The following is a 14,754-nucleotide window of genomic DNA, read 5'->3' as shown; positions in this document are numbered from 1 at the left end:
AATCAAGGATATTATATAACAAAGGAGAAAATGAAATTTCCGTAAAATTTAAATTGATGAAGCTCAACATATGGTAAGAATTGAGTTTATACAATTTTGTTTTCTAATATAGGTCTTCCAATGGGAAGAATGAAAATTGGTGGGGGGTGGGAGGGTAACATTTTGTTTAATTAGGGTCCAATGTTAGCGTCCAACCAACAAATTTATTGGAACTGCTCATCTGTAAAACCCATTCTTAGCTCCAGGGCCACTCAAAATAGGTGGCAAACTAGATTTGGCTGTAGGGCTGTCCTAGCCATTCACCCTCTGGACTCCACAAGGTAGGGGACCTTGCAGGGTACAGCGGGCTCTAACACCTGTTGAAGACGCTCTGGGGGCTGGAGGAATCTCCATGAGAGAGACTCTCAGGCTGCTGTGTCTTCTCTGTGGGAGGCCCTCACATGACTTCTCACCTGCTCTGCCAGAGCCCTGGTGCTTTACTGAGCTGATGGTTATCTGAGGCCCTAACTCCTACTGCTGGCCTCGGCTCTTACCCCTCAGCTTGATCTCCCCAGCAGCGGAGAGTACAGGGAAACCAAACTCTCTCTTTGCCCTCAAAACACACCTCTCCCCAGGCACTGCCTCTCCCGACAGCATCTCTCAGAAAGCTTTCTTACAGAACCATTGCAGCCGGCTTCTAATAGTAGAGACAGGGACTTCCCTGGTGATCCAGCAGCTAAGACTTCATGATCCCAATGCAGGGGGCCCAAGTTCGATCCCTGCTCAGGGAACTTGATCCCACTTGGTGCAACTAAAAGATTCCACACGCTGCAGCTGAGACTTGGCACAGCTAGTTAGCTAGCTAGCTAAATAAGTAAGTGAGTAAATAGATAAATGTAGAGACAAAGAAGAAGAACACTTCCCTGGAGTTCTGGGCCCCCCCCCCAAAGACCTTGAATCCCCTCTACTTCTGGGGGAAGGAAAGTAACACCATCAGCCTCCAGGGGAGACCTCTGTCTCTGGCCCTGATGGGGCCTATTTTCATCACTTATAAAACACATTTTATAAGTCACATTTGCCTTGCCCACCTTGTGTTGCTATCAGAACATCAAATTATCTATGAAAATAAAATAGAAACACCATAAGAAAAGTTAAAGTAGCAAAGAGAACAAGATCTGGCATGAAGGGAAAAGCACAGAAGACTTCAACCACTTTAAATTCTTCCACAGTGAAAACATTACGTATCTTCACAAAACTCTTAAGCTACTGAAAATACCCTGAAACAATGAAAGAGTATTGGCAAAGCCAGAAGGAAATATGCTGGTGACCTAGTAAATAGGTTCAGTATTTCTAGTTTTAACTACTATCAATCAGCCACAACCTTTGACCTGGTATTCTACCCTTGGGAATAGGCTTGGCAAAAATAATGCAGAGAGGAAATTCAGCAAATACACTCATAGAAACACTTATTTTTAGTTGTGAAAAACAATAGGGTGAGTTAAGTAAATGGGAGATGTTTATATAGTAGAGTAATATGAAGTTAGTGAAAATATGTGGACTGTATCTATTTGTTCTAAACAGCCAGTATTCTTCCAAATTATCTTGTCATAAAAGTCAAAGCAAAGCTGAAGAACTGTTCCAGATTAAAGGATGCTAAAGTGATAATGGCAAGGAGATGCAATACATGATTGCCACCAGAGCTTATTCCACAGAGAGAAAAACTGCTCTAAGTGGGAAAATTGACAACATTGGAACAAGGATGATAGTTTAGATGAAAACATTATATTGGAGTGAAATGTTCTGATCCTGAAAGCCGTACTATGGTTATTAAAGAGAAGGCCCATGTCCTTCAGAGACGCATAACGAAGAATAAAAGATAAAGAGGTATGATGTCTGTATTCAATTCTCAAATGGCTCAGAAACATCGGGCGGGTTGGCAGACAGACAGAAAGAAGGGAAGAAGGAAAGGAGGCAGGAAGGAAGGAGACGAGGGGAGAGGAACAGGACGAGGAGTAGAGGGTCGGGGAGAAAGGAGAGAGCGAGAGAGGAGGTGAGAAAATGTTAAAAAAGGATATAGGGGAGTTCTGTTATCCTGAAAATGTTTCTATCAAAGCTGAAATAATTTCAGAACAAAGAAATGTTTAGTCTATATGGACTCTGGATACGTGGAAAGGTATCCATAAATCAACGTGGAGTCAAAAAAGAACCCAACACAAGATGTACATTCTGACGATAAATAAGCAGAAAGGAAAGCATATCCCGTAGATACAGGTATATGATGGTTTTGGTTATCTCCACACAGAACCTCCCTCCAGCTCTTACAGCTTTCCCATGCAGACCAGCTCAGTGAGCGCACTCCCTCCATGGGCTAGCTTCTGAGTGAAGCCCGAGCAATGCAGCCACTTTGTTTGAGTGGCTTTGTGCTTTGTTTGCCTGACAATGAGTGATAAACGCACCTCCCTCTCTCCTCCAGGGCCTCTGTCATCCAGGGCCCCTGCAGTTGCCTGTCCTCCTGGCAGCCACAGCCCTTCAGCCCTTTCCTGCCCAAGCCTTGACCTGCTGCCTCTCAGTCTTTGGCAGAGCCCTGACCTCGAGGTGGTTATGCATCATCTCCAGAATGAGACCATGCAAAGCTGCCCCACCTAGGGTGACGGCTTCCTTCGCTGAACACTTGGCACAAGGTTGGGGTCCCTCTATTAGCTCATAGCCTGTTCCAACCTTTCATTTTGCTTTTTAATTTTTTTTTAATATTTATTCATTTGGCTGCACCAAGTCATAGTTATGGCATGTGGAATCTTTGGGCTTCCAGGGTGGCTCAGCTGTAAAGAACCTGCCTGCAATGCAGGAGATACGTGAGATGCAGGTTCAGTCCCTGGGTTGGGAAGATCCCCTTGAGGAGAAGATGGCAACCCACTCTAGTATTCTTGCCTAGAGAATCCCGTGGACAGAGGAGCCTGGTGGGCTACTGTCCATAGGGTCACACAGAGTCAGGCATGACTTAAGTGACTGAGCACGCACGCACGCCCATGGAATCTTTAGTTGCAACATGTGGAATCTTTCAGTTGTAGCACATGGGATCTAGTTCCCTGATGAGGGATCGAATCTGAGCCCCCTGCATTGGGAGTGTGGAGTCTTAGCCACTGGACCACCAGGTAAGTTCCCATTTCATTAGCTTTTGAGGAAAGTATCTCTGTGTCCCCTAATCTCTTATGAGGCATGGCCTGAGCCCTAAATCTCCACCACCCATCACAGTGCCCAGCACACAGTGGGTATCTGGGGAGAATCTTTGGACTATGACAATGACCTATAGTACAGATGTGCACGTACTCATCCACACACACTCACTCATCTTTTGGAAACCACTGGCTTGTTATGGCCCAAAAGATTTCCTCACCGCTAACACCAAGTTGAGAGTTTCCTGGGCCCAGCACAGCATGCTCAGTGCAAGCAGTAAGAAAGTTTTTTGGCATGAGTGACCAGTTGCCACTGTAAAAGTTCTCTGAGCCTCAGTTTTCACATCTATAAAATGGGAGTGTGATCCAGTTCATACTGTTCTGGAAGATGAGAAGTACTTGGCACGGAAACTGACATGAGGGCATTAGACTCTTAACTTAGGTTGGTCTCTTTCACTTTCCTAGCAGCAGGAAACCTAAGCATGTGTGTGATCAGAGGCACCAGAACCCCGAGCCAGGGCTTTAGACAGGGCTCCAGCCAGAGAAATTTCTGGCTTTTATTTCTGAATTTCTCTGAGATTTGCTGTGCTGCATGAAGTGGAATTTTCCACTTGGCTTCTCCTTGATAAAGTAGGTCGTCTGTATTTCTTGAGCCAATTACCTAACATTTTGGCGGCTGAATTTCTTCATCTGTCAAATGGGAATAGGAGCTACCTTACAAGGTGCTATGAGGGTTAAATACAACAATGTGTATCCACTTCTATATACAACATAGATAAACGACAAAGTCCTACTGCATAGCACAGGGAGGTAGATTCAATACCTTATAATAGCCTACAATGGAAAGGGCCTGAAAAAGAGTATATATATGGTAAAGAGTCGGACATGGCCGCACAAGTATGCAAAGCATGGCATATATATTTTATGCTGGAGCACAGTACTTTCTGATTCTATGAATTTGACTTTTATAGGTATCTCATATAAGTAGAATCAAACAGTATTTGAGACACCATGTGATCTTGACCTTGAAGGAAAAGTTTAATTTTTCCTCTAAGAATGAGGGAAGACCGAGAGCAGAAGAAGTCACAGAAGATGTGGGGACTTCTGGCCTCCGCACGGTACGGTCGGGGCGCTCAGAATAGGAGAGCAGATGTGGCCCTGCCTTCAGAGTTGATAGCTCAGTACAAACACTTGACAGATATGCCTAATCTCCTCTCTGGGACCCCAGGGCCTGAGCGCTGCTCCAGCTCCCCTTGGTCTCTGCAACCCGCCCCCAGGAGCTTAGCACTTGGGGGAATGTTAACTCTGGGCCTCAAGCAGACACAAAAGAGGAGAGGAAGTGTGGGCGTGAGAAATAGCCAGGGACAGATTAGAAGGTAAGACTCAGAAATAAAAATAGTTACTGGTTAAGGCTGCTAATCTTGCATGGGCTTAAACTGGTCTCCCTATGTGTTTTATTGTTTTTAAAAAAGCTTTCATCCAAAATAAATCTCATAGATCTATATACACTGTTATAAAAAGATACTCAGTGTATTTCGTTAAGTGAGAAAGGCAAGCTGTAGATTGTTCTGGTCGTATGACCCCATCTGGGTCAACATACACTTGCTTTACTTAAAGTTTGGAAAGACAGCAGAAGACAATTACCATCAAAGTCTGCCTGTGGATGTGAGACTTGGAGGGAGGGTAGATGGAGGTTTACTCTAACTTTCCACAACTTTATGACATATACCATGCATTACCTCTACAATAATTTTTTTTAATTTAAAAAGATATAAAAGGTACTTCCCTGGGGGTCCAATGGTTAAGACTTCACCTTTCAATGAGTGGGGTGAAGTTTCCATCCCTGGTCAGGGAACTAAGATCCCACAGGCATTGTGGCCAAAAAACCAAAACATAACATAGAAACAGCATTGTAACAAATTCAGTAAGGCTTTTTAAAAACAGTACACATCAAGAAAAAAAATCTTTTGTAAAAAAAAAAAAGAGGAAATAATAAAAGCCCCTTTGCCTCTGAGTTCATCTTGGAAACCCTTTCCCCAAAGACAGAGACAGGTAAATACAAATACTTATTATTTTTTACATATATATATAGTTTTTTGGCTAGACTGAGCTTGAGAACCCAGCCTGGGTACACCTGAGCTCTACATATTTCCTGGAGGTTTTTCTTTCTCTCCTAAAAGAAGATGCCCTAGCTAGCTAAGATGCACGTGGGGTGGGTGATCTTAACCATAGAGGATCTCATCAGGAGACTCAAGTCCGGCAGGCAGCTTTCCCTGCTCATCTTAGGGTATTGCTCAGCCTGTTACAAAGGATGAGGCTTCAGAGGAGTGGCTCCTTGTGTAGCCCCAGGCTCCTGTCCCTATGAAAGGGCACCCTGCAGGTTAAGTGCCTGGCACCATGCCTGGCACACATGAGCCTCCTGTAAATATCAGGGCTCTGGCCACTCTCTTCACCAGGGGAGTCAGGGAGGGGATGATGGGATGAGCGGAGTACTGGGGAGGTAGGCTCCCTGAGAGAGGTGAGGGCTGTAGATAAAAGTTGAATTTATTTACACATAGAGAGGTTTCCCTCTGTTTTGTTTAAACTAGCACAGTGGAATTGAAAATCTTCTCTAAGTTTCACCTCCTGCACTGCTGGCTCTGTGACTTTGGACAAATCACCTCCCCACTCTGGGTCTCACTTTCCTTGTTTATAAAATGGAGATCTGCACTAAATTCTTGTTGAGATTCAGTTCAACAGTAACATTTTATGATTTTATGTTCATGTGATAATAATGGGTTGGCCAAAAAAGTTCATTTGGGTTTTTCTGTAACATCTTACAAAGAACACAAAAGAACTTTTTGGCCAACTCAATGCAATAAAGCAAGAAAAGTAATATGAGCATAGGAAAGAAGAAACCATTGATCATTTTATGCTGGTTACATTAAATTACCTTGTACCCTTAGACACACAGTAGTCATCACTGGCCCTATCCATCAGCGCCCTTTCCCAGGGAACATCAATCCTTCCCAAATACTTTCCCTTCTGACTCTGCTACCTGTCCCCAAGGTCAAACAAAAAAGACTATCCTACCAAATAATGCCCCCCTTCCCCAAAGCATTCAAATTAAAGAAAAAATAAGTTTGTGTTTTGTGGGTCCTTATAGTATGGTGGCCAGAGCTCTAGAGGAGTCACATCATCAGTCCCCACCCTTGTCTATCACCCGTTCAACATGTGACCTTGGACAAGCCACTTCCCCTCTCTACTCTTAGCCTCATCTATCAGACAAGGGGTTAGATGGGTTTCTCTTTATGAGCCCCGCTCCACCCTACAGTGGCTACCCAGGCCGGGAGAGGCCAGAAACTATAGGCCAGCATTTCTCCAACTGTTCCCAGAAACAGCCAGCCACCTCTAGCATCCCCAGTAGGCTGGTGCCAGAATGTGAGCCAGAAAATCAAGTGAGGTGTGCAGGGCCAGGCGGGCCCCAGCCGTGCCCAGGACTCTCAGGCCAGGACATGCTTCCCAGATCCAAAGCTGGATTCTGCAGCTTTTCTCACAGATGTTCTCTTATTTTTAAGATAAGGGCATACCTCTGCCTAGTATTAGGAACTTTGCCAGGATGGGAGTGGGATAAGCGGAGCCGAGCTTTTGATCTGGTTCCAAACAGGAAAAGGAGTACGTCAAGGCTGTATATTGTCAGCCTGCTTATTTAACTTCTATGCAGATTACATCATGAGAAATGCTGGACTGGAAGAAACACAAGCTGGAATCAAGATTGCTGGGAGAAATATCAATAACCTCAGATATGCAGATGACACCACCTTTATGGCAGAAAGTGAAGAGGAACTAAAAGCCTCTTGATGAAAGTAAAAGAGGAGAGCGAAAAAGTTGGCTTAAAGCTCAGCATTCAGAAAACGAAGATCATGGCATCCGGTCCCATCACTTCATGGGAAATAGATGGGGAAACAGTGGAAACAGTGTCAGACTTTTATTTTGGGGGCTCCAAAATCACTGCAGATGGTGACTGCAGCCATGAAATTAAAAGACACTTACTCCTTGGAAGGAAAGTTATGACCAACCTAGACAGTATATTCAAAAGCAGAGACATTACTTTGCCGACTAAGGTCTGTCTAGTCAAGGCTATGGTTTTTCCAGTGGTCATGTATGGATGTGAGAGTTGGACTGTGAAGAAGGCTGAGCGCCGAAGAATTGATGCTTTTGAACTGTGGTGATGGAGAAGACTCTTGAGAGTCCCTTGGACTGCAAGGAGATCCAACCAGTCCATTCTGAAGGAGATCAGCCCTGGGATTTCTTTGGAAGGAATGATGCTGAAGCTGAAACTCCAGTACTTTGGCCACCTGATGCAAAGAGTTGCCTCACTGGAAAAGATTCTGATGCTGGGAGGGATTGGGGGCAGGAGGAGAAGGGGACGACCGAGGATGAGATGGCTGGATGGCATCATGGATTCGATGGATGTGAGTCTGAGTGAACTGCGGGAGATGGTGTTGGACAGGGAGGCCTGGCGTGCTGCGATTCATGGGGTCGCAAAGAGTCGGACATGACTGAGCGACTGAACTGAACTGAACTGAACTGAGCTTTTGATCTGGTCAAGCCAAACTTGCCAGAATCCCAGCTCCTTTTCCCCAGAAGGGAACAGAATTGGTCTCAGTGGCTGTGGGAAGCAGAAACACAATGACCTGGGGATGAATCAAACAATAATAGCAATAATCATTCTTCTTATTTGCCCAGCAGTTTATGTCTTTATCACAGTGGATCCTCACCTGCATGTGTGAAGTAGGTGATATAGATGCTATCACCCCAGGTTACAGATGAGGAGGACTGAGTTGCAGACTGGGTACCAGAGTGCTATGGGTCTCGTGGCTGATACACAACCAGACTAACCTTCCAAAGGCATCAGAAACATGCAGTTCAGGAGCCAGATGAGGGCAGGGAGTGCAGTTAAAGATTCCTTGTTAAAACGTGGCTTCAGTTCAGATACATATACGTACGGGAAAATGTACATATACAAGAATGGCCTGACCTGTGTGCATGAAATGAACACATCAGTGAAATAGGCACCGGGATCAAGAAACACAACAATGTCCTCCCCACAGAAGTCCCTCTCATGCTCCCTTTCAGCCACTATTCCCTCACTATTAGAATCACTAATAGAATCACTATTCTGATTTCTAGCATCAGGGATTGATTCTGCCCGTCTTGAACTTGACACCAATGGGATGATATAGTATGACTCTTCTGAGTCTGCCTTCCTTCATTCAACATGATATTTGTGAACTCCACCTGTCATTACAGGTAAAAAACGAGAAGTAACTCTCACTCATTTACATTTTTGCATGCTGCTGCTGCTGCTAAGTCGCTTCAGTCGTGTCCGACTCTGTGCAACCCCATAGACGGCAGCCCACCAGGCTCCCCCGTCCCTGGGATTCTCCAGACAAGAACACTGGAGTGGGTTGCCATTTCCTTCTCCAATGCATGAAAGTGAAGTTGCTCAGTCATGTCTGACTCTTCGTGACCCCATGGACTGCAGCCTACCAGGCTCTTCTGTCCATGGGATTTTCCAGGCAAGAGTACTGGAGTGGGCTGCCATTGCCTTCTCCAAGTCATTTTTGCATAGTATGGACTTAATGAGGAGCTAACCCTGAATATTCGCTGGAGGGACTGATGCTGAAGCTGAAGCTCCAGTTTTTGGTCATCTAATGCAAATGGATGACTCACTGGAAAAATCCCTGATGCTGGGAAAGATTGAAGGCAGAGGGAGATGAGGGCATCAGAGGATGAGATGACTGGATGGCATCCCTGATGCAATGGACATGAACGTGGGCAAACTCCGGGAGATGGTGGGGGACAGGGAGGCCTGGCATGCTGCAGTCCGTGGGGCTGCAAAGAATCAGACACAACTGAGCAACTGAAAAACAACAAAAATCAGTGAAACAGCCCTGAATCTAGGCAAGGGTAGAGAGCTGAAGAAGGTTTACACACTGCTCCTCCCAAATGTAAGAAAAAGCCCTACTTCTATTCCTCCTGGAAGACCCCCACTGTCCTCCCAGGGGGTCCGGAGGTGGGAGGCAGGGTCTTGACACCCAAACCTAAAGGCAGTTTAAGTTCAAAGGCAGAGGCTCTACTAGGTGTTCACTCAACACCTAGGTGTTCACTCAACACCTAGTACCCAGCTCTGTGAGGAACCCTGCAGACTCAGCATCCCATTTCATCCCTACAATCATGAAGTAGCTACTGTTACTATTTCTACCTTATGGGTTAAAAAACAAAAACCAAGAAACTCAGGGTCAGAGAGGTCAAGTAAGTTGTCCTAAGGTTGCACAGCTAGGATGCACACAAACCTCAAACTGTCTATGTTGGCAGGAAGCTTGCAGACTGGCCTCTAATTGTATATCCAGCCTCAGCTAGCACTGCCTGTCCCCAGCTCATGTTCCATGGCCACACAGGCCTCCAGCCAGCAACTCAGGGCCCAGGTTCTCCCCACCTCAGGGCCTGTGTCTAGGCTGCTTTCCCTGCCTGCACACTTATCCTCTGCCACTTCCTCAGAGCAGCCTCCCCTGACCACCCAGTCCCAGCTATGTCCCCCATTCTCAGTGTGTCCCACGCTCTCCTTTCATAGCCCACCAGGCACTCTGGAGTGATGTGTCCTTTTGAAACCCCTCCATCATGTGTTCAATGTCTTCCTCCACCAACAGAACACAAGCCACTGGGGGAAAGGAATGTCTATTTTGTCACTGCTTCAGACAATGCCTGGCACACAGTGAGCCCATGAAGAAGAGGGGAAGAAAGACAGATAGGGCTACCCTCTCTGAAGGCAGCTCTAGTTCCAGCCTGTTTACGGCCCCAGGCAAGACCCTTCCTCTCTCTGAGCCTCCGTTTCCTCAACAGTCAGATGAGGGGCTTGGAAGAAAGACCTCTATAGGCCTTCCATATCACCTGACCTCTAGACCACAAATCCTAGGACAGCAAGCCATGAAAAGTGCCTTAGGCCTCTGCTGTCTTTCACTTGCCCTGTGTCCAGCTGGCATCTAAGGAAAGTTTCAGGTTGTGTGTGAGGTAGGGGGCAGTGGTTCTCCAAGGCTCCCCAGGCCATGAGGTACATGTGGCCTTCACATCCTGTTGTATGTAGAGGACCCAGAAACATGAGGTCTCTTCCAGTTTTAATATCTCTGATGTACAGAGTTGGGGAGAGACAGAACTAAGAAGTAGTCCACTGATTTAAGTCTTTGAGCTTCCGATGTAGGGGTATGAAAAGTTATGATAAACCTAGACAGCTTAATATGCAGAGACATCATATTAAAATGTCTGCATATTAAAAAGCAGAGACATCACTTTGCCAACAAACATCTGTATAGTCAAAGGTATGGTTTTTCCAGTAGTCATGTATGGATATGAGAGTTGGACCATGAAGAAAGCTGAGTACTGAAGAAATGACACTTTCAGATAGTGGTGTTGGAGAAGACTCTTGAGAGTCGCTTGGACTGCAAGGAGATCAAACCAGTCAATCCTAAAGGAAATCAATTCTGAATATTCACTGCAAGGACTGATGCTGAGGCTGAAGCTCCAATATTTGGGCCACCTGATGTGAAGAGCCAACTGACTGGAAAAGACACTGATCCTGGCTTAAGACTGAAAATAGGAGGAGAAGAGGGTGACAGAGGATGAGATGGTTGGATGGCATCACTGACTCAATGGACATGAATTTGAACAACTCCGGGAGATGGTGAAGGACAGGGAAGCCTGGTGTGCTGCAGTCCATAGCGTTACAAAGAGTCGGACACAACCGGGCAACTGAACAACAAGGTGACTTCCCTCAAGGTCCAGTGGTTAAGTCTTTCAGTTTCCAACATAGGGGGTGAGGGTTCAATCCCTGGTCAGGGAACTAAAATCTCACATGCCTTGTGGCATGCCCAAAAGTTTTGAAAATTAAATTTAAGAAGCCACTGGTAGGGCCTGCCGGGGTCTGTTGCTGAGGGGCCACTTTCTCCCTGACATCACAAGTCAGGAGAAACACCCAAGTCAAAGAGAACCTCCCTTTCCACTCAGAGGCAGAGTCCAGGTAACCACCCTTCAGCCTCTCCCCAGCCCTTCCCAGGTTCTGGACTGCCAGGGGCAGCGGCTCAGACAGAATGCTGAGGAATCTCCCCTTCGGGGGTCTCTGTAGATACTTGCTCCCTGACCTAGCCAGTCAGCCAGGACAAGCACTTCCTGAACCTGAAGTAAGTGCACTTTCTTTTTTCTTTTCTGGCCACGCCACGTGTCTTGCAGGATCTTAGTTCTTAGTTCCCATATCAGGAACTGAACCCAGGCCCAACAGCGAAAGTGCCAAGTCCTAACCACTGGACCGCCAGGGAACTGCCGTAAGTGCACTTTCCATTCTTCCCTGACTAAGGCTCCTCTGGCTTTGAAGCTTTTTTGAGTTTTTCTTCAAAAATAAAAGTACCCAGGGACCCAGTTTCTAGTTATCCATCTTAATGAAGCAATCAAAAACAGGATCAGAAATTTCTGCTAAGAGATGTTCCTTGCAGCTTTAGTAATGAAAATTTTTTTAAATGGAAACTGTATATTTTTAAAAGTAGGGGGAAAAGGCTGAATAATTGAGGCATGCTTGTACAAGGGAATGTAAAATTGCATTAAGATATTTAATGACATGAGCAAACCGGTATAGTACATTAAGATCTGGGATGACCCAGAGGGATGTTATAGGGAGGGACGTGGGAGGGGGTTCAGGATTGGGAACCACATGTACACTTGTGGCAGATTCATGTTGATGTATGGCAAAACCAATACAATATTGTAAAGCAATTAGCCTCCAATTAAAATAAATAAATTTAAACTAAAAAAAAAAAGATGTAACATTCAAAGCTGTAGTGGACTTCCCTGTGGTCCAGGGGTTAAGACTCTGTGCTTCCACTACAGGGGGCGCGGGTTTGATACCTAGTTGGGGAACTAAGATCTCAAAGGCCACATGGTATGGCCAAAATTTTGTTTAAAACTGTGGTAAAACATTAACATATATTCAATATGATCCTAATGCTTAAAATAAAAGGAAGTAAATATATACATATATTTGCAAAAAAATAAAGAAAGAAAGGTAAAAAGCAGCAAAAGAATGAGCCCTGACACAAGAGCCCTTTAAAGGGAAAGGCTCCTGTTCCCACCACGGACACAGCGAAGGCCCTGAACCCCCAGGTGTTCACTCTGCTGGGTGTGTGGAGGGACAGGGCTGGGTACACTGTGAGTGCATGTGAGTGTGCAAGAACCGTGTGCATCAGAGAGCATGACAGGTGTGCAGGTACAGACTGGACTGGCCAGACCTCGGCCACACCCCTTGCTGGCTGAGCAACTTGGAGCAACTTTCTTACACTCTTTAGAACACAGTTTCCTCATGAAAAACAAGAGTAAAAATTATTCCCATTTCATGAATTGTTAAGAGACCCGAACTCCAGGACTGGTATTCTGTAATCATCAAAACACCACCCGAATACAAGCTTTGTTATAAATGAGAGACAAGGAAAGAGCTTCAGAAAATCTTCATTTCTCTCCAGACGGTCACGACTTTCAGATCTGAGCTTATCCCTGTCCGTTTTGTGGGTTTAGCAAACCTGAAAATGCACCCAGTAACTCAGATCCGAGGAAGCTTCACGACCAGGTTTGCGTGGCTTGTCACTCGATGCAAAGCTTTTTTCAGGAAGATGATTTCACCTTCCATTCAGGCTCTGAGTTTACAGAGCAAAACCCTGAGAGCCATGGAGAATTCCAAGTGTGTTTCAGAAAAGAACCAACGGGTCAGGTCTCAGGCCAGAGCCTGGGGAGGGTTTTGGGAGCAAAGTAACAGATTAAACAAGAGGCATTTAGATCCGCCATAACTGTCAGTTGGATTATACTGAAAACATGGAACTCAACAATTCTAGTCCCTTCTGCTGGCAAGTCTTTATTTCCAGAGAGAGGATTACTTGCAGAGGCACCCAAGACAATGAATCACTCTCTGGATTGTTTGTAAAAATTTCCACAAGCCCCGTGACGAGCCCGGGACCTATAACATCCACCGATCAGTGCAGCTCTCACAGCCACTTACCTCCCCAGCTCCTCCCCGATGTCATAAAAGTCCTCCACCTTCTGCTGCCTGAACGTCTCCATGTTCGGGCTCCTCATTGAGGTCTGGAGCGTACAGCCCTGAAATAGGAGAAATCCTGAGGTTAGGACAGATATGTCCATTGGTACCAGTCTGACTCTAGGCCCCAAAGTAAATGGCTAATAATTGAAGGGTAGCTCACAGCCCTCACTCCTCAAGAACAGGCTTGATCAAGCCTTTCCTCAGGACCTATGACCAGTGATGCACGGTTCTTACTTGATTTATAGTAATTCAAGTTTCTTAAGGAGACAGATCTGCTCTGAACATGTTCCGAGAAAACAACCCTGGGCAACTTGGGCAATTTGTTCTCATGAAATCCAGGTCTACTGAGAAAAGAGGTAGCTATGATGCAGGGAAAAAGAACCCAGTTTTGAGTCAGAATAAGTGAAACTTCCTGGAAGAGGAAAACAAATGTTCTCACCAAAAAAAAAGGATAAATGTGCATGAGGTGATAAACATGTTAATTATCTAGACAAGGGGAATACTTTAAGTGTATCAGATCACCATGATGTACGTTTTAAATATCTTACAATGTTATATGTCAATTATAATTCAATAAAGCTAAAAAAATTATTTTTAAAAAGTTTCCGTTTTGAGTCCCACTTTTGCCTAAGTCATTTAAACTGCTGGGTCTTAACTTCCTCATCTGTAAAAGGGGTTAATACTGTAAAAACCACTGCAAATCAGGATATTATTCTATAAACTACAAACTGCAGTAGAAAGGTAAGGGATTATCATGACCTCAGCTCCCTCAGAGGCTGTGCCACCCAATTTCAAGTCTGAACTGATCTGCAGTTCACTCATCACCCTAAGGGAAAGATTGGAGAGGAAGTGTGGCAAATAACAATAGGCACCAGGAGTCAGAAACCTGAGGTTCTAGCTGCAATTCTGCCCACAACTAGCTCTGTGACTTCATCTCCTGTCAGTGGGAGGCCTGTTTCCTCATCTGTAAGTGGCACTAACTCTGCCTGTCCAGTGCACCTTAGTGAGAACCCCAGGACAACTCTGAGCCACGCATAGCATCACCACAGAAGAGACCGTCTGCATCCTCCCCTGGGATCCTCCTGCCCCAGGGAGCCCCCTCGTCCTGAGACAGCCACATGCCACCCTGGACAGCACTCTAAGGGCAGGGCCCAGGATACAGTAAGCACAACATAAAGATAAAGCCAGCTACCCATGAATACACATATACAATGGACTGTTAGTGAAAGTGAAGTCGCTCAGTCGTGTCCGACTCTTTGCCACCCCATGGACAGTAGCCAACCAGGCTCCTCTGTCCATGGGATTTTCCAGACAAGAATACTGGAGTGGGTTGCCATTTCCTTCTCCAGAGGATCTTCCCGACCCAAGGATCGAACCCGGGTCTCCCGCATTGTAGGCAGACGCTTTATTGTCTGAGCCACTCAGCCATAAAAAGGAATGGAACTGGGTCATTTGTAGAGACATAGATGGACCTAGAGACTGTCATAC

The 14,754-nt window shown here is 45.6% G+C and overlaps 1 protein-coding gene across 5 annotated transcripts in view; it reads right to left on the bottom strand.

Moving 5' to 3' along the window:
* The window catches only part of DAPK2 (death associated protein kinase 2), a 132,950-nt gene that overhangs the window by 109,764 nt on the left and 8,432 nt on the right, over positions 1 to 14,754 (bottom strand). For all 5 annotated transcript variants that reach the window (XR_009601200.1, XM_042252339.2, XM_027971760.3 and 2 more), the window contains exon 2: positions 13,228 to 13,325. Coding sequence is in view for 4 of the 5 variants with exons in the window: in XM_042252339.2 (XP_042108273.1) it covers positions 13,228 to 13,304 (77 nt within the window). In the remaining variant the exon portion in view is untranslated. The remainder of the gene's footprint in view (positions 1 to 13,227; positions 13,326 to 14,754) is intronic.

The sequence above is a fragment of the Ovis aries genome, chromosome 7, assembly GCF_016772045.2.
Source record: "Ovis aries strain OAR_USU_Benz2616 breed Rambouillet chromosome 7, ARS-UI_Ramb_v3.0, whole genome shotgun sequence".
NCBI classification, from domain to species: Eukaryota; Metazoa; Chordata; class Mammalia; order Artiodactyla; family Bovidae; genus Ovis; species Ovis aries.
Note: the sequence above shows the minus strand (reverse complement) of the source record. Positions and strands in the feature narration are given on the sequence as shown.